At 37.5% G+C, this 19923-nt stretch overlaps 2 protein-coding genes across 2 annotated transcripts; one reads left to right on the top strand and one right to left on the bottom strand.

The window, feature by feature from the left end:
- Positions 1-1355: 1355 nt before the first annotated feature.
- LOC146331208 (bcl-2-like protein 1) lies at positions 1356-6255 on the top strand. The gene is made up of 3 exons (XM_084728276.1): positions 1356-1514; positions 3504-4163; positions 5620-6255. Exons 2-3 carry the CDS (start codon positions 3636-3638, stop codon positions 5758-5760), a joined length of 669 nt encoding a protein of 222 aa, XP_084584402.1. The 5' UTR covers positions 1356-1514; positions 3504-3635; the 3' UTR covers positions 5761-6255.
- Positions 6256-12808: 6553 nt separating this feature from the next.
- On the bottom strand, positions 12809-19923 carry gata1a (GATA binding protein 1a). Its single transcript, XM_084728263.1, has 6 exons — positions 19781-19923; positions 16549-16783; positions 15961-16464; positions 14449-14594; positions 14018-14143; positions 12809-13476 (listed from the first exon to the last, which is right to left on the bottom strand). Exons 2-6 carry the CDS (start codon positions 16760-16762, stop codon positions 13189-13191), a joined length of 1278 nt encoding a protein of 425 aa, XP_084584389.1. The 5' UTR covers positions 16763-16783; positions 19781-19923; the 3' UTR covers positions 12809-13188.

Below are 19923 nucleotides of genomic sequence, written 5' to 3'. Positions count from 1 at the left end.
TTTTAAATAGAGCAGCAAAATGGGTTCTTAAGAAGGTGATTTTTATGTAATGATGCATAATTTCAACAGGGAAGTAATGGCAGATAATGTTAGTCTCACTTTTTAGTTGAACCTTTTATTGGGGGTGGATACTGTTTTAATTACATTTATACCAATACTTACTGATACTACTTGCCATAATTTGCTGCAAAAAATTAGGTCATAACGTAAAGATTCAACACTTGTTACTTTTTGCATTTAGCTGAGTGTTCATAAAATATAATGAAGAGAGCCCACATTTTGAACTTCTGCCCTGTCTGTTATTTATGTAATGTTAGACAAATACAGATAGCAGTATTGTTTGTGTAGGAGCTTGTCAATATTTCAGTACTGACTGGTCAGGAGCTGATGCTGTTTTTATAGGGAGCAGTTAGAAGGTGAGACATTCATATGAAAATGTAAGTGCTTTATTATAAAAGTACATTTATGTTAAATGATGTTACACTATCAACTAAGGCTCATACATAATTGAACTTTTGATTCTCCACTGATGACCAGATTTTCTCGTTGAGCCAGAGTTTTAATTTTAACTTCAAAAACACATTCTTAAAATAAGTGTCACTTACAAGTGACACAACAGCAAAATCACTGCAAACTTTTTAAAAGCTATGAAACTGCAAAAAAATTTTTTTAAAAAAGAGGAAATACTAATACAAATTAAATTGGTATATTATCCCTCCAAATATCAAACCGGTAATTGATTGATTGAATTTGATTGCTCTCTTGTTCTGAAGGTCACTTAATGTGAGACCATGTTGATGCAGTTCTTGTTTTATTTATTTATTTGTTTGTTTAAAGTCTAAAATTTGGTTTGGATTCCATCCATCTCTTATTGTGAATATGGATTTTTTTTCACAAGAAAAAGAAGCTACTGCACAAAAACAAAACAAATAAACAAGAAATGTAGCTTCATCCTAGAACTGACCTTTTTGCCCGTTTTCCGTCTTATATCATGCTGAACATCCACCAAAAATATTCTGGTACACAAACACTGAAAACAAATGACAGGTGGTTTCTTCTCCTATTACACAGAAAGTGCGAGAATGTTCAATACCAGTTCTAAATCTTTCACTTCTTTTTGCTGGATATATTCAATGCACAATTCTAAAGGAAACTTCTTTTAATTTCTCACTAAGACAAAATCTGTCCCCAACAAGCGAGGCTTTCTGCCATTTAGCCTTGAGGATGTGAGAATACCCAGAACAAACGTACGAAGCTTCTTCCAATGAATTTCCTTTCATTTGTACGGGCCCCTCAATTTCCGCTCTCTCTCGGGTGCTAATTGGTGGAGAGGCAGCGGAAGGCGGGACTTCCGGCCGTACAGTAGCAGAATTGGCCAACCGCCAGCGTGCATCACTGTTCGGGCCACAGAGTCTGCAGCTGCAAAAATGTCCATATTGTGTCTGCATTCACAACTACAGCTTCTAGGAACTCCGTAGCTGAGCTCTGAAAGGGAAAACAACCTCTCAGCAGTCGTAAGTATATCTGTCAGTAAGAATTAGCTCATATTAAACCAGTGGCTGTAGTTCGTAGCTGTTTTTGAAACGTTTTCTTTGGAGTGTTTATAAACAGCTAGCCTAGTTAGCACCTGAAGCTAAAACTGGTATCTACGTTGTAGCTTGAGCTGTCAGCGCTGGCAGGTTGATATCTTCCCATATATTTGGCCTCAAATACATCGTGATGGTTTGATGTTATTGGATTGTAAGGCTGCTATTTAACTTATGTTTGTTAGCTCATGTTTATTGTCAAATGTGTGGTACAGTTTTTTTAAACGTCCCAGTCATCCAGTAGTTTACATTTATGTCTGTACAACTGGAAAAACGTATGAGCAGATTGTTGGAACATGTAGTGCAAATTTTACACATAATTATCGTGTGCTAATGCAGTGCAGAAATTTCTAATCAGTCTGCAGTTAACTGTTACCCAGCAATGATAATGTGACTGACAACCATGAATGCAGACTTGATGTTCACTGTGATGGATCACACAACTCAAGGAAGTTACAGGAGTCTCCGTATAGATGTTGTACCACTGCTACTGTGGTAATACCTGAAGTTCGATATAATAAGGCTATTAAAAGAAGATAACTTGTTACCATGACAAACAGCTTTAGGCACACAAAATAGGATATTTTTTATTTTTTAGATTAACACTTCACACACAGTCACAAAATACTGTCTGGTTTTGCTGCAAGCCAAATTTCAGGCAAGAAAATGAAAATTGAATAGACTTTAATGAGCACTTAGATATTGATTTTATTGGTAAGGTCAGAGATGGGCAATTATTTTTCATGAGATATTGATCAGGCAGCCATGGGTCAGACACAGATGTAATACAAGGTTCTAATAATGGCTGAACCTCTAATAATGGAGTAGTGTCATAATGTAGTAGAAATGTTCTATATAGGGCACACTAGCATGTAGATGTCAATGAGCAAATAGCTCGCTAACACAGCAGTGCACTTCTGCTGTTGGTCATCCTTCTGAATTGCCATATGAGGGAATTGTGGCCTAATTATTTTTGTTTTTAGGGTTGAAAACATATAGGGACAGTTCATCCCCAAAGCAAAAATCATATTTTTCCTCTTACCTGTAGTGTTATTTATGCATCTAGATTATTTTGGTGTGAGTTGCAGAGTTTTGGAGAAATCAGCCACAGCAAAACAATTTAGATGGATAAATAGCTCTACAGATCAGACATAAAATAGGTCTGTATATTTTGGATTTTGGGGTGAAGTTTCCCTTTTAAAGTTTTACAGTATGTCATGCATGCAGGACTGAGCAATTAATCACAAAATTATCGACATTGCAATATAGCCAAGTGCAATAACCAAATTTCAGAACCAGAATCAAATTTTGAAAAAGGAATAATGTGAGAAAACAGTTTTATATAATGATATGAGCTACTGAAATGCTGCAGAGATACCCTGGCATACAAGACTTGTTCTCCAGTGACAGAAAACATGTTTGTTTGGTACAGACCCCCAAAAATATCACATCAGCATGATTTTAATCATTTTTATCAGTCAAAATGAAAAATTGTAATGCAGAAGTGATAATTCCCACTAATCATATCGCATATCACAATTGCATTTTCAGTCAAACAATAATACCATATTGTGTACCTCTACAATGAACACAGCACTGACCTCTTTCAGAATTTAGGCCTGATAACTGTTTAATGGTGAGCAAAATGATACTGGAACCTTTCAGTGGGATGGTTATGGCCCTTAGGCAGCATTTAGCCCAGTTCTGGCCCAAGTTCTTTTAATACTATAATTAACAGATGTTCTATCATTTTAAACACCTGATATCAAGAAAGTATCAATACTTAAATACTATGACAACCTTATATCTCACAGAAGTGAATGGAAACCAATGGATGCTAAAACACAGCAGCATGGGTTACAAAATGTTTGCTTACAAGAATTAATGTCTCTTTTTCTCATTCCACTATGCCTCCAGGATGCTTCCACGAACTGCGACATAAGGCAAAGAAGCTCTGATGTGACAGCTGAGAGGCTGAGAGGAATGGCAGGAGAAACCACGGCGTCTGATTAGGCTGGCTGTGTGTCAGACATTCACAGTGTGTAAATAATGTCGTACAATAACAGAGAGCTGGTGGAGTTCTTTATAAGCTACAGACTGTCTCAGAGGAACTACCCGACCTCTCTGCTGAGGCCAGAGGATGCTGGTGGAAGGACTGAAGGAGGAGACAAGGCCAGCTCAGCCGCCACAAACGGCCTGCTGGTCAACAGCAGGAACGGGGGCAGCCAGCCGGGGACGTCTTCGTCCTCAGGTGCTGACATAGAGGCTGTTAAGGCAGCTCTTCGGGACTCGGCGGATGAGTTTGAGCTGCTCTTCACGCAAGCGTTTAGTGACCTCTCCTCGCAGCTTGACATCACTCCTGACACGGCCTACCACAGCTTTAAGAGCGTGATGGACGAGGTGTTCAAGGACGGAGTCAACTGGGGACGTATAGTGGGCCTGTTTGCCTTCGGTGGTGTGCTGTGTGTGGAGTGTGTGGAGAAGGATGCAAGCGAGCTGGTTTCCCGCATCGCAGACTGGATGACCATGTATCTGGATGAGCACATTAATCCGTGGATTGAGAGCCAAGGAGGATGGGTGAGTCAGCAGAGCTCGGACTCAACGTGCATTTATTGTGCTGTTTTTATCTAATATTGATCAGTATCTGCACCAGTACTGACTCTATTTAGTTGATAATGGCCATGAGTGACCAATACAACAGAACTTCTTTGTCACTGTTATTTTAAAATTCAGTTTCCACAATAAGTTACAGTCATTTACTAACTAACTAAACAAGTTTTAGTGCCACAGCAATGCCTGACATCATGTTCCTCTATATAAAACAGCTCTTATAGTGAGGTGTACAGGTTTTAAATGTAGGGGGGTAAAAGGTCACTACTTTTGGATCAGTACCTCCTTTGACATTTCTTGTCTGGCAGAGCCATTTGTTTGATAAGGAAACTTCAACTTGAAATGAAATAAAAGAGAGAAAAGGAGAATAAAAATGAAAATATGAGGTAAGAAATTGTGCATTTTGTATCTTATTAACTGTTACTGTTTTCAACCATCTGTCAAGGAAAATGCACAACTTTGAATGTGGAGTGAATAAGTTAGATCTGTTCATTCCTAACTGTGTCACACAATTTAACAGGAAAAAACACACTAATGGCACAAAACATGTCAAAATGTTCCCCAAAACTTCTCCTCCTGTTGACTTGTATACTCTTGCTTGATTACGTTATTTTGTGCAACTACTAAAAGGTACTGAAGTTTTCATATTATCTAGTACATCATAGATTCAAAAATGCAAGATAAGATTGAGCTTTGAACTTTCTTGTTTTACTGTTTTGCTGTTTTGTTGTTACGCTTGTTGTGCGTGTGATAGGGCTGCAACTAACAACTATTTTCATCAGTAATTAATCTGCTGATTATAATCACAATTGCCTGGAGCCCAAAGTGAGGCTTCAAATTACATATTTTGCCCAACTAATCGTCTAAACCCCAAAGACTCTCCATTTACTATTATAAATGACAAAGAAAAGCAAAATCTTGTCATTTAAGAAGCTGGAACCTGCAATTGTTTAACATATTTGCCTAAAAAGTGACTGAAACAATTAATTGATTAACAAAATAGTTAGCCGCTAATTTTCTTTTGACCAACTTTTTGTACAAGCTCTAGAATAATGTATTTTCCACTCTTACATATCATTTGCAATACCTTAGATTACAAACAATTGTATAATTATAATAATTAATAATAGAATTAGAATTGGGGAAAAGAATGACACGTGTGCACATACAGTATATGCAAGCATACATAGATACTCATGCTATATATACATAGATACATATTTAAAGTAAATAAAGATATATGTAAGCAGTGAGTACGAGGAACTTATATATTACACTGAAGACAAAATGCACACATGCAAAATGATTTTGTAGGAAACCGCCCAAAATATTTTTTCCTTTTAATTTGGATGAACAGAAAAGAAAACAATATTCCTCTCTGTTTTTGTTTGTTTTTGTCTGAATCCATTATTTTTGACTGCAGGACTGCTTTGCTGAGGTTTTCGGGCGGGACGCGGCTGCAGAGGCGAGGAGATCTCGGGAGACTCTAAGTAGGTGGCTGCTAGTTGGAGTGGCGCTGCTAATGGGAGTCATGGTCGGAGTTCTCATCGCTAAGAAACAGTGAAGGTGCCGCATCTCGTCCACAGCGGCACACTTCTGTGTCATGCCAACATAAATCAAACTAAATCATTGATGTTTACAAAAAGCCCAGTCTGCTTGTGCACTGACAGAACGTGGATTGGCTGAAGCAGTCTGTGGGAGTATACATAATATGTAGCTTGGTGAGCTGTTAAACCTCTCACCGCGCTTTGTCCTGTGTCTTTTATTTTTTTAACACACAGCAGAGATTTTCAGTTGTTACTCTCCAGACTGAAGTGCTTTAAATGAACCTGATAAGCTAAGAGACAGTGAAACAGATTCAGCTGGTTTGATGAGACTGCTTATTTTTTATTTTCTCTTTGTGCGTTATCCAAGGACCAATTTTTACTACTTAACAAACTGACAGCTGACGGAGAAGATAAGTTATATTTCCTTTTCACTGTGTAATGCTCAGCTCCTTCTGTTGGCTGTACTGGAGTTTTAGGCATGCTTAAAAAAAAATAAATATATTTATGTTTTTCGTGTGTCTTTATTTTGTTGCTTCCATGAATGGTCTGAAAAATATACACACATCTACAGCACATTGTCAAGCAAACTGTAATAGACCTTTTTCATGGCGGCCATATTGACATGAAACAGTAGGCCAAACACATAAATCTGTTAGTTAGGATATTAATTAGCGTCCCATTCCATTTAGTTTGGCAGAGCCCTTCCAGTGCACCAATATACACAATAGCAGCACCCTGATTCTGTTTGACTTGAATAGAATGAGACCTTTATCACTACCTGTGTCTACTCTACTGTACCTGCTATAAGAAAGGCTTGTTCTGCAACAAATTTCTCACAGGACTCATAGCACTGCCACATGTTCCTGTTACAATTTCTTATTTATTACACAAAGACAAGTGTCTCATTCCAGCAGATAAGTTGTAGAATGAAGTGAAATGAAATGGTAACTCAGTTTGATTATCAGAAAAACCCTGTTTCAGGTTCAGAGGAAATAGATTTGCATGTAATAAGTAAAATATTTTAACCGTAGCAGTTGCAGTGTTGTGAATCCGTTGGGAGGCACACTTGCCAACCCACCTGATTTTCCCTGGAAACTCCCATTTTTCATTGCCTTCTTCCCATTTCCTCCGAGGATCACAGTTCTCCTGTATTTCTCCCAACTCTAAAGGTCTGCTGTTTTCAATCAGACAGCCACACCAAGCCAGACTTCCTAAGAAGAGTATCTGTTTCTTAAGGAAAGTTTTTCAGGAGAGGGACATGCATTTTTTAAAATCTGCTCTGTTAGTTTTCTTTCATTTGTTTATTTTGTTCCCCTGCTCCTAAAAGAAAACTAATGATTATTAGTTTATGCTAGAGATTCATGCAAAGTGATGCTAGAGCAGCAAATTGTTCTGTATTCTCTCCAAAGTATTTAACATTAAAATGTTTGCAGTATATTTTTATTACATTCATTCTTTAAAAGTCAGCAGAATGCAGGAAAAAAAGTCTCTGAAACTGAATTTTTTTGGTATTGAAATCTTCCTCTCAAGGTTGTCAAGTATGTTGGGAGATAAAACACACGGTGAAGATCGTCTGATCCTTTATTTCATGGATTCATTCATATTCAGCAGGAATGCATGGTATGGATTTTTTCATCCATTACCAGTAATTACCTGCTTCTCATGGCCAACAAAGTTAAGAAAACTGAAACTGATAACTGATACACATTTTTGTATTTTAAACAGATCTTCACATAACTTATCCTTGAAAAAGCAGGGTTTGTAAAGTGCTTAGATGATGTTGTCTATGGATTTTTGAATGAAGTGCTTGAAATTACTGTAAATTGTGATTGTGTTACTTTCACAATAGCTTAAATCAGAGAATTTGGACATTTCTTTAAAAAAAAGACTTGACTCATCAATTAATTAATCCTGTCAGAATCTCGTCCATGTGCTCCACGCGTTTGGATGTATTTTCAAGTCTTTCCTGTAACCATTTTTTTTATTATTGATTGAACTGTCATTCATTTTCTGGATCAATCAATTCCTTGTGTGGTCCATAAAACCTTCACCAGAAAAAAATGTTCATCAGTGTTTCCCGAAGCCCAAATCAGAGAGGATTTAAAAAAACAAAAAAACAAAAAAAAAACAAAAACATATTCACATTTAAAAAGCCGAAATTAGAGAATGATATCTTTTTTTAGTTAAAAAATTACTCACACTGACTAATCAATTATCGAAATAGCTGGTGATTAATTATAAGCTTTATTAATATTTGATTAATTGATTAGTTGTTACAGCTCTAATAAGATGCCAAGTCTACTTACAGACAGGTGTCACATTTTGAAAGATGAAACTTTGTTTTCCTTTAGTTTGTCTCCCTTCTGTAGAATTATGTAATGAAATATAATTTTGGTTGTGTATAGCACAGTAACATCCGATTTAAACAGTTTGAGCCCGCATATGTAAATAAATATGCCATTTACCACAGCTGTAAATGTGTAGGACCCCTGTGACGGTGAGAAAGTCTGAGATGTAGAGAGCAAAGATTTAATGTTCATCACAGTTCATCACAAACTTTACAAATATCTTTTGATTTTTATAGAGCATTTTGCCTAAAAATTCAAATTAAATGCTTTGATATAATCTGCAATTGCATCATATGATTACAGTCAATATTTATAGAGTATAATTTATTTACCAGACTAGTAAAAAATACTATAAATTCCCTCTTACGCCCCCAACATTTATTGCGCATCTAATCTTCAGCTTAAATAAAAAGAGCAATGCCTACACACTGACTCCAGCCAACCACAAACTTTTTGTTTCAGGTTTTTATGGCTTTATTGATAGAACAGCTGAAGATATGACAAGGAAGGGGGAGTGAAAGTCTGGAGAGACGGTGGTTATCAAGCACAGATACAGTAGTCTACAGGACTAATAGGCTATGAGGTACATCAAAAGAGCTTGTATTTAATGAGTTGAACACCATTCATATACATCATATTCTTTCTCTTAACATACATGTATATTATTGTCCAGACTATACACAAAGTTACACACAAAATACATCTAAATTTGCAGAATGTCTTTGTTTCTTCTTCTTGATTCAGTCCTCTCTGTGTCATAGTCTAATGTGCAAAGCCTTCCTCAATTCATATTTTGTTCAGCTCCTTCATATTATGCATCAGCAGTGTACATGACAATACACACATACACACATACACATAAATGCTGTTATCTCACGACTGCAGTGTTCAGGGTTTTACATCCTGTGGCAGTTGGGGGGTAAAACTGAAGCGGCAGTGTTTAGTTTTACCTTTAGAGGGCGCTCATGCACCACATGTTTTAAAAGGAGTATGCTACATTGGACATCAGGCTGTGGTAGCTGCATTTGGTCAGAAGTTATTCTTCTTCATCAGTGTAACAGTGTAATGTTGACTTGTTCTGAAGTGCGTCTGTTTACTCCTCCAGGAGGGCTGTTGTTTGAAATTATGCCGAATCAAAACATATAATCTATTATAGAGTTTCCCAGACTTTTGATGGTAAAGCAGTTCATAATCGGATCACTTGCCTCCTGGTTACATTAATGAAACTAGTGTCATTGTACAACCCTGCAGGATAACACAGGATGAATGGGTAGAGACAAATGCTGAGAGAAGAGGGCCACTAACGGATGGCGTTGTGAGCAGGCCTGTGGTTGCTAATCTATCCCCGGCATTTGTTGCCATTTCCCCAGAGCAGAGCTGGCAGCCCTGCAGATAAACAGCAGATAGAGACAGTTAAGGAAAAGAGTATAAATTATGGATGCACTTGCCAAATCGTCTTAATTTTTTAATATTTCTTTTTTTTTTTTCATCTGATTATTTGTCTCCTGTTTGTTTTACTACTTCTGATCATCCCAGAGGAGGAAAACAATGTGGATTTTAAAGACTCATTTGATTTAGAGGGATTTAGCATCAACTTTGGGTGAATATGGTAAATGATTCAAATAAAAAAAAAAAAAAAAACCCTCGTCTCACTTCACAGGCCATTGCATTCCCACCATCAAGGTCGAATCAGGCAAGTTATGCTTAACAATGGTTGACTGATAATGAAATTAAGCTGCGCTCAGAAGAAACAGCTATTTTAAAGTAACAAAATGCTAATAATCAATATGTCTGCTCCCGAGTTAATCCCCAAAACACTCAGGGGTGATGACTGTGTGCGTTCTGCAGTGTCATGAGTGGGTGGTGTGCCCAGATGTTCACAGGGCCCTGCTCGCTAAGCTGAAACCAAAATGCTTAAATGAAAGTCTTTCTCCCTCATGTCTGCAGTGAAGCGTGTGCAAATGTGCTGTGGGAACATACACACGGCGTGTGTGTGTTCATTTATAGATTTGTCTCAAGTGAAGCGTTGTGCGTGTGCCCTCAGATTATGAAACACTGACCTCGAGCATGATATATTGACTCTGACACCATGAGTGAACTCTTTTGAGCAAACAAATCGGAGTCCATCTGCCTACAGCGGAGCCTTCAGACGACACAGATGGCATATTTATTTTGTTTGTCAGAAGTCTTTCTGGTGTCACGTCTAATAGCGTACATGGTGCTCCTCACTGAGTAACTGACAGGGAGGGTGAAAGTGGCGGTGCCAGCAGCAGGTGGATGGTTTGGGGTCTGTGGCCTCAGTGATAACATATCAGTCATCATCCAGTCCTGAGAGAGCAAACCCAGCCCTGCTGCTGCTCAGCATACAGAAACTGCACATATACACATACACACACACACACACACACACACACACATACATACCACTGCACTGCTGCCTGAATGATATAACCGACACTGAATTTAATGTGTTGCATTCAAGGATTTTCAGTTGTCCTTTGCTGCAGAATTCTGTCAATGAATTTTCTATAAATAGTTAATAAATAGTCTTCCTAATCTGATCTAATCTAATCTAATCTAATCAGTTACGTGTTTGCGGTCACAAGTATGATCAATTTGAAATAGGTTCATTAAATGGTATCAACTGGATATAAACAATCAAAGTAGCCTAGAAGCCTAATTTAATGTATGCTATGTATACACCATTCATTTCCAAAGACGGGGTCGGGACCATCAGGTGGGATTTTATTTGGGTAGCTAAATAAATAAAAGACTATGGAAGAAATTCTACACATTTAAAAATTTTAATTTGTATATTGTTTTACTGATGACAGAAAAAAAGGGAGCTTATTTTGTCTCATTTATGAAGGACGCTACATTGTTTTATACTGTTTTCCTGATGAGAGGAAATAAAAACAAGGAGATGTCCTGTTAACTTAGCTTGAATTCATTTATTTCTCACTTATAAAATATTTAATGTGTGTGTATGTTTTCAATAACATGTGTCAAGATCAGTGTTGGGAAAGTTACTCATGAAGTGTAATGAGTTACTTTTTACTTATTACTCCTTTAAAAAGTAATAAAATTACTTTACTTATTACTTGGTCTCAAAAGTAATTAGTTACATCACTCATTATAGTACTTTATTACTTTTATATTTTGCTGGGCTTTAAATTAGATTCCATCACCACATATTCTCTCTCATGGAGCCAAACAAACTCAAAATAATAACGACACTTACACTTGTGGAAAGTACACTTCTCTCCCCCTCTCTCAGCCTTTATCATTCGTTTTGCTTTTTGACCAGCAGCTGACAGGACCGATCGCACATACATGTCATCATAAGATCATAACTCTAAACATCAAACTGAAAGTTGTTTGGATTAGTAACTGTAATGTAATTACTATTTAGGAAATTGTAATCCCTTACACTACTTGTTACTGGAAAGAACTTTTTTTCTTTTCTGGAAACATTTACTGAATGTTCCTGGACAAAGTTCCCTGAATGTTGAAATCATTTCTGACATAACACCAATCTTTTTGTTACATTCCCAGAATGTTTTGGGAAGGTGAATGTTCCAGGAAGATTATTTGAACGCTTCCCCTTAACATTTCCTGGATGTTAAAAACAGCAGCTCTTTTCTGACGTGAAAACCGATGTCATCACTGCATTATTGTAACACTATTGTGAGGTTAGCTGGATGTTCCAAGAAGGTTGTGTGAACGTTTCCCCCGAACAGCCTCTTGAAGTTCCAATTCTAAGTGTGCCATGCATAAAACTAACCTTTGGTAACATTTTAAAAATGTTTGGGAAGATGAAGAACATTGTGGTTACGTTACCTCGTGGTTTTATTAAAATGCTTTTGGAACATTAAACTGAACAAAATCAGTTGCACAATATTTTTAAACATTTGCGGATAGTTGCCTAAAAGGGGATTAGCAAATATAAACCTGTAAGGAATGTTACAGGAATGTCATGGGAGTGTTTTGCGTTAGCTGGGTTAGACCTGTCACAATAATTACGTTATCAATATATGGACGTGACCTAAAGCCTCAGTATTTCCCCTTTACATTCCAACATTTCAACCGACATGAAGACAGAAGAAACAGCAGGATTCTCTCTACATTATAAGACTTGAGAAGATACATCTTTGGTAGCAAAACCCAAGAGTTGATTTTATTCATTGTTTTGGATAATGACACCAGTATATGTTAACTGATGTCCCCGTCCTGTTAGTGCTTCAAACAGACGGCTTTCGTCGTTCTCACTCAATTTTAATCTTTTTACTATCATGTTGCATGTCATGACAAGGTTCCCTGTCGACTCTGACCTTTTGCACTCAAGCATGAAAGTGTAAATTCTATGCATGAAAAAAAAAATCCCCTTTATGAGAATGAAGTGATGAGTAATAGCAAACAAACATGACCCTGTGTTTTTCAACTTGAAGCCCAGTCATCCACTGGCAGCGCCGCTCTAAATATAAAAGGCTGCTGTTAAGTGTTGCACTTTAGTAGAATGTTTGTCACTTCTGCAGAATGGAGAATTTGCATACATGCACAATTACAGTGTCAGAGTGGAGCGCTGCCTCAACAAAGAGGGCAGTGTACCTGAGCAGAGGAGTACAATAACTCCACTCAGGAGGCCTCGCTGTGGTCAGCTCACTGTGCTGAACGGATAAAGCCACAATTCAAATGACATCAAAAACAGAAGCCTTCATAACGCCAGCAGAATCAGTCACACATTTTATTATTTTCTCTGTAGGTTTCACTATGATAATATCAATTTTGCAAATACAAAACAGACACACAAAAAAGTATAATTTCACATTATGAATAATAGAAGAGGGATTAAGCCTCCAATGTAGCAGTCAAATTAGATTTGTGTTTGTATTTACAGCTGAAAAGAAATTCCCTTATCTGATTTCAAACAAGCACAAGCACAGAATCGATGCTTCCCCCTAAAATACAGTGAAATAAACAGAAAACCTCATTCACATGACATCCAGTGTAGAAACACATATGTACAAATTCACACAGCAAGCAAGCGACCAGCTGACTCCTAAATATACATGGCTTTCAGGTGCCTGTTTTGTCATTTCACACCAGTGTGGGCACCATGCCAGTGTTGAGGTGGTGTGTGTAGGGTAAGGAGGCGGAGGGGTGCAGGGGTGACGGTGTTGGGATGAGGTGTGGCGTGTGGCTGTAGGTGAGGAGAGTCCCTGGGCCGAGGGAAAAGGGCCCACCGTTGGCATCCAAGGAGGACGGCTGAGTTCCCTCCGAGTACGGCTCGAACATGGCGGCCTTCTTGCTCTTCTTGTTCTTGTTGGACACTTTTCTGTTGCGCGTTTGAATGCCGTCCTTCTTCATGGTGAGGGGCCGGTTGACCTGGGAAAGAAAGAAGTTGGCCCATCAGAATTTGGTTTTACAAGCAGAGCTGAGATACAAGTTGTGCAGCAGTTAGCGTTTAAACCCATTACATTTACGATATATTTAGGAATCTAAGAAATATTACATATTATTATTAAAAATATTCATATGAATATTATCATACTACTATTACTACTACTAATGTTATTATTATTATTAGAAATATTGCAAGAGAGGTTTAACCCTCTTTAAACCTCAGTTTAATTTTTACCTAGATTAAATTTAATTCTATTACACCAAAAGTTTAAACTGCAATTTAAAATGTGATTCAAGATTAACAGCAGCTAAAGGCAGTTGTGTCCCCCCCCTTTAGGTCCTGACAGCACTCAGATTTATTTTTTGTTTATTTTATTTGGGTAAGAAAGCATGTCCATACTGACTGAACTCTATTTAATTTCAGTTTACATCAATAAACTTGACTTTAGTGAACAGAGATGAGTTTTTAATCGTGCAACAGAGCTCTGCCTGGTTATGACTTTTATCTAAATGACTGACTCACATTGTGCAGTTTAAAGTAGAGTCCACATGCGTTACACACAGGCTCTCCATTGGCATTACGTCTCCACAGTGTTGTTGTGCTTGTGTGGCAGTTGGCGCACAGTGTGCCTGCACGCTTGCTGACAATCTGAAACACAGAAGGGACATCATCAGGGTTTTTAAACTGCTTTGGATGATATGATTTATTATTTGTTGAATATTTCACAAATTATTTCATCATTTTGACACTAATAAAGGTTCTGTTCCATTCGAATCAAACAGGGTGCTGCTACTTTGCATGTTGGCTCACTAGAAAGGCTCTTCTACACTAAATGGAATGGGATCGTAATTAGCACCATTAGTAAAACCTGTGTGTTTGCCCTACTAGTTCATACCAATATATTCAGCCACCCAGAAAGACGTGTTGTTAGTGTGTGTCTCAGTGGATCATACCAGTCTCTTCTTGGGTCGGATTAGTGGTCTGTTTTGGCCGTTCATCTTGTGGTACAGTCCACAGGCGTTGCACAGGTAGTGGCCTGTACCATCCCGACGCCACAGAGGGGTTGCTGTAGCTCCACAGTTCACACACTCTCTGGCCTCTGTTTCAAAAGTAGAAAGTTGTTACTGTACATGTTTGTATTACATTATTATTACAAAATGCTACATGTACATTTAAGAGACAAATGCTTCCTGAAATAAATCAGACAATATTTGGAAACAAATATAAATAAATATATAATAAACATTATAACTCAATACTGAACTATATTCTTTAATCATTTTGTCCATTTGTTCGCTTATCTGGAGCTTTCAATCATATCACATGATCTTAGTCACTTGGTATATTTGCCCTGAGCACTTTAAGAGCTTCTTGTTTTCCGTTGACTTAAAAGTTGAATTTGACTACCTACCTTTCTATGACCATGAAGGCCATGTGATACGGTCGAAAGCTCCAGAACAGCCACTGAATTAATTTTTCAAATTTTTAGTTTTTATTTTCAGATCACTTCAGAACTTAAAAACATGACCTTTTCTGACTTGAAGCCTTTTGAGTTGGATCTACAGCTGTGAGTTCACTCAACTCATTTAATTAAGTTTCGAAAGAAACTTGATCAGCATATTAGCAGACTTACCAAAATGCAAATATTTGAGAGTTGAGAAACTCTCCTCCAACCTCTGTTTTTTAGTTTGAAGAAATAAAACATATATGTTTATGTCTCTTTAATGTTAAGGCAAATGATGGATGTTTATTTTCATAATAATGAAAACAACCATGATTAAGGTTAGTACACTGTAAATCATTTCAGTAGGTTCAACTTAAAAACAAGTTTCAAAGTTGACCTGTGATCGAGTTTCTTTTGAATTTTAATTTGATGAGTTAAGTGAACTCACAGTAGTGCATTTATTACAGACTTCAAGTCAGAAGAATTTATGTTTTAAAGTTCTGAAATTGTCTGAAAAAAACAAAAAAAACAAAAACAAAACAATGAATTTTGAGTTGCATTAACTTCAGATTAATAAAACCTCTGATTAAGTTAATGAGAAAAGATTTGTTGATTACACAAAAGTCCTGTATCTATTCTCAGATTCACTTCACTGGTTTTACATTTTCAAAACTCACAAGACGACTTTGAACCAATCTTTCAACCCATGTTGAGTTAACTCACATTTTTTAAAGCAGCAGTGCAACTTACATGTTAACATTGAACCAGCTTAAAAGGATTTACAGTTCAAGGTTAAAAATAAAGTTTTGATAAATGCCTTCACTTTTAGATTATTGACTGATTGTCATATAATCAAATTATAGACCTAACAAAATAAAATCGGAGAAAGCAGACACATCGTTTTTCAAGGTTCACTTAACTTAATCCAATTGATTTTACAATTTCAACTCTGTCATATAATCAAATTAATGTCCTAACAAAATAAAATCAGACAAAATGTCACATGTCACTGTGCTCTCACCTGGAGTGGATATCCGCATCTTATTGTGGAGTTTAGGTGAGTATGAGGGGCTGATCCAGGATCCGGGGCTGGAGTAGAGGGCTGCAGAGTTGTAGTCCTGCGGCCCTGTCATGTACGAGCTGTAGGGGCTCAGCATGTGTGGGTGGGACGACGGAGTGTACACGCTCCCAGCGGCGGGGGTCAGATTCAGAAAACTGCTGCTGGCCCCAGACCCTCCGAGTGGGCTCAGGCGCTCGGCCTTCAGGGCCTCCTGAAGCCGGGGGCTCTCCCTGCCCTCTCTGCTCGGGGACAAGTATCCATCTCTAGAGGTGTTGGTGAAGGAGGAGGTGATGCCGGGGGTGTAGAGGGAGGTCGGGGTGTGTGAATGCAGCGGGGCCTTACTGAGGGGGCTGCTGCTCCAGGTGGAGGTCGAGGAGGTGTAGGGCGAGCTCAGGGAGTGGCTGCCTGGCCCGTCCAGCAGCTGGAGATTGCTGAGGAGGCTTGGAGAGGTGAACACCTGCCGGACTTTAGAAAGACGGACAAAGTAAAGTCAGATCATGATTCAGAGGGTGGATAAGAAGAAAGATTTGACGGGTGGGGGGCACTGACCCGAGCTGTGTCTGTAGGTGGATGGCGCTCGGCTGTGGCTCGGGTTGGAGAAGAAGGAGGGCAAGCTGGCGTAGTCTGAGTCCTGGCTGGAGAAAAAGGCCTCTCCTTCTTCTCCTGGAGGCAGCAGACTGGACTCAGAGGAGAAACCAGCCAGAGGATCTGAGCTGAGCAGAGCCGGAGACACCCAGTGGGACTGCTCTGACGAATCCTCCATGCTGATGGAACAGACCTCGACCTAAAGCACCACCACAGCAGGGACGTTAGAAATCTTTAAGATTTGTGTCAAATGCATCCTCTCAGGAAGGATTGAGCAATATATCAATATTATAATGATATTGTGATATGAAACTTTATTGTTGTATTGTGATATGGCACAAGTGTTGTCTTTTCCTGGTTTTAAAGGTTCCATTACAGCAAAGTTATTTGTCTTTACCCACGCTCATTATATCAAACACATTAATTGTATCTGTATGTTCAACAAACAAAGTGACCTGTCTCTGTATCTGTATTTAGATAGAAAAAAGAGAAGTGGATGTGGTTAATACCGTTAGTCATGTTAAAAAACAGGCAATTGTTGTATTTTCTGACCTAATATTTATCGGCAATGCATTTGTTGTGCCTTCAAAGCATCAAGTTGATTTAATATTGGGATATAATTAACTTAAAATATATTTCCACACTCTATTCATATCTTTTTTATTTTTAACTTTAACTCAAGCTTTATGAAGTGAATCCCACCACCACCGGTCCTGTTAAATGGGGATTTGCATTGATGAATGAACATACAAAAAAATATCCTTCAGCTGAAGAGAATAATCCGAAATTGTGATGCTGCATTCATGATTCTTGATGTTATTCTTACTGAAGTTCACAATATGAGAATGTTATATATATAATTAATGTTAGAATGATATTATAATATTAAAAAGTTGTAGTAACATTACTGTGTTACATTTTGTAAAATATTTCTTCCTGAGTAAAAATGAGCGACTTTGGGTAAAATAAATGTTTCCACTGGATTGTTTTGTGCATCACTATTATATATCAGAAATATCATCATCTTAGCATTTTTTGAAAGCACCAGTAATCATCTCTACAATATTGTTGCTTAATCGATGTCAAGGTATTTGCTCAAAAATATTGTGATATTTGATTTTGTTCATTTCCCCTGGCATTAACAGTGTTTTAATTTATAGAAAATGTGTATATTGAGATATACTTTGTATAACATGAAACAGCCTAAAAAAGATTGAGATATTTATGTCATATCACACAACCCTACTGATAGGATCATTTTTCAGAAGGTGACAGCTGAAGATTTTTGCCAGCTGTGTAAATATATTGCACACAACAGTTTCTGATTTACTGTTACTTTGATTGAAGCAGTTATCACATTATCACCACACTCTTGACAACTAATCTAACTTGAAGTTATCAGGGACGAGATCGCTCGACAGCAGGCTTCTTCAAACTTCCTTTTCTAGGAAAGGGAAGTTTGCTGAAACAGTGGCTGAAAGTAAAAAACTAAAAATAAATAGGTCTATAATTGCAGTGATGCAGCCAGTGACCAAACGGTTACGAGGTGGCCTTTCTACAAGGTGCGCCAGTTAGAAGAATGCAAAAGATATGTCCTCAGGGACGCCCTCCAGAGCAAATAGCACAACACACCAACAGCTGAGCTGTGTTTGCAGACAGATTTTCTAAGTGAAAGTGTCAGCAGAAACCTCTGTCACACTGCACTGTAAAATATCATACCTGAATTTAGTGGAATCAACATAAATAATAAAAATATATAATACAGTTTTAATTATTCAAGTTACTTAAACTTAAAAGTTCTATTTATTTTCAGAGCACTTCAGAGCTTATAAATATGAGTTCTTTTAACTTCTTTTAACTGAGTTCAATCAACTCATTAAATTACATTTCTAAAGAAACATGATCAGTATATCAGCAGACTTTCCAGCTTGAATTGTTACATCTCTCCTGAGACCCATCTTTTTTTAAGTTTAAAACCAAGTTCATTAGAAAGTGCTTCAAATTTTGACAGCCCACACACTAACTTTTTTTTAAGACAGAGCACAGTTTATTTTTATGGTGCATGCATTGATGATTATGTGTTTTTCATGCGTGTGTGGTGTTCTTATCATGTGACTGTAACTGTTCAGTGGTGGTGTGTTTTTTTTTATTATTATTATATTTTCACTAAAGACTAACTCTGAGTTGTTGATTAACTTTTTAGAGACAACGAGTTAATTTGCTGCTCTGTGAAGAAAATTACCATTAAAGCCTTAAAAAAAACTGATGTAACTTGTGAGAGAACTGAGAATTGCAATAACAGACGAGGCCATTCTCGCTCCATATCTTTAGAGGAAGGAGAAGAGGCTGATAATGTCTGATAAAGTCTGAGAAAATCTGATAGACAGTATTATTATAAGGCTAAATATATCCAGCTCCACCGACACAACATGACAATATAATCTCATCTGATTAATAGAAATCTGTTAGAAATTTCAAACACAACAGAGTAAGACAGTGTGTTGTGGACAGCGGATCATATGAGAAACACTGAGAAATTAACACTCACATTTAGATAGATTTAACTAAACACCTTTTTAGATATAAGCATCACAGAAGAAGATAATAATTAATTAATTAATTAATGATTCATTATTATTGATATGGCATCAAATGTTAACTGAATTAGCTTGGGGTACTTTTCATGCAGACTGTACTCTTTATAAACCCAGCAGATCCCACCAAGAGCAAGCACTGATGTGACGGCGCTGATGAAAAACTTACATAAACACAGAGGCAATGTACGTATATTCAACTGAATATTAATTCATTTGACCTGATATCACCTAAAAAGCATGACCGATGTGAATTGATTGGATCGTCCAGTGACATAGAACCATAGTGATTATGATAAAAATGATTTAAATAACTAATAAAAAATAAATAGTACACTCAAGTTTAAGATAAACTGTTAATTTAATTGAGAAGGAAACTCAAAAGCAAAGTCTTCACCTCTCATATCTCTACAATTCAGAGTCAATCAAGCAGTAAATGGCCTGTGGTGATATTAAATCTCACCAGTGGAAGTTTCAAATGCATAAATACACCGCCATAAGCCAGATATTCTTCACTAAATCAACTAAATTATAATATATAATCTTATATAATAAGACATAGTAAGAGCAGCAGGAGAGAAAAAAGCCGAAGGGTCGCCTACCTGAGTGGACGCCACAGATAATGAGCGAGGTGAGCAGTAAGATTAAAATTATAGCCAGGTGGAGGGCGGCACAGCTCGCGTGTCTACCTCAGTACAGGCTGAAGGCTACAAGAACTACTTCTCCAACCAGCAGAAAAGTTTAG

This window comes from Lutjanus erythropterus, chromosome 2, assembly GCF_056507025.1.
Source record: "Lutjanus erythropterus isolate fLutEry1 chromosome 2, fLutEry1.hap2, whole genome shotgun sequence".
Lineage (NCBI taxonomy): Eukaryota > Metazoa > Chordata > Actinopteri > Lutjaniformes > Lutjanidae > Lutjanus > Lutjanus erythropterus.
The sequence above is the reverse complement of the archived record's forward strand: the minus strand, read 5'-3'. Positions and strand labels throughout refer to the sequence as shown.

What these genes read in the sequence shown, in the direction of transcription:
- LOC146331208 (XM_084728276.1), top strand. Translation starts at nt 3,636, where the DNA reads ATGTCGTACAATAACAGAGAGCTGGTGGAGTTCTTTATAAGCTACAGA. An exon ending in TTGAGAGCCAAGGAGGATGG is followed by an intron (nt 4,164 to 5,619) that starts GTGAGTCAGCAG and finishes TTTTGACTGCAG; the next exon opens with GACTGCTTTGCTGAGGTTTT.
- gata1a (XM_084728263.1), bottom strand. Translation starts at nt 16,762, where the DNA reads ATGGAGGATTCGTCAGAGCAGTCCCACTGGGTGTCTCCGGCTCTGCTC. An exon ending in CACCTACAGACACAGCTCGG is followed by an intron (nt 16,465 to 16,548) that starts GTCAGTGCCCCC and finishes GTCTTTCTAAAG; the next exon opens with TCCGGCAGGTGTTCACCTCT. An exon ending in TCTACTTTAAACTGCACAAT is followed by an intron (nt 13,477 to 14,017) that starts GTGAGTCAGTCA and finishes TTTCTTTCCCAG; the next exon opens with GTCAACCGGCCCCTCACCAT.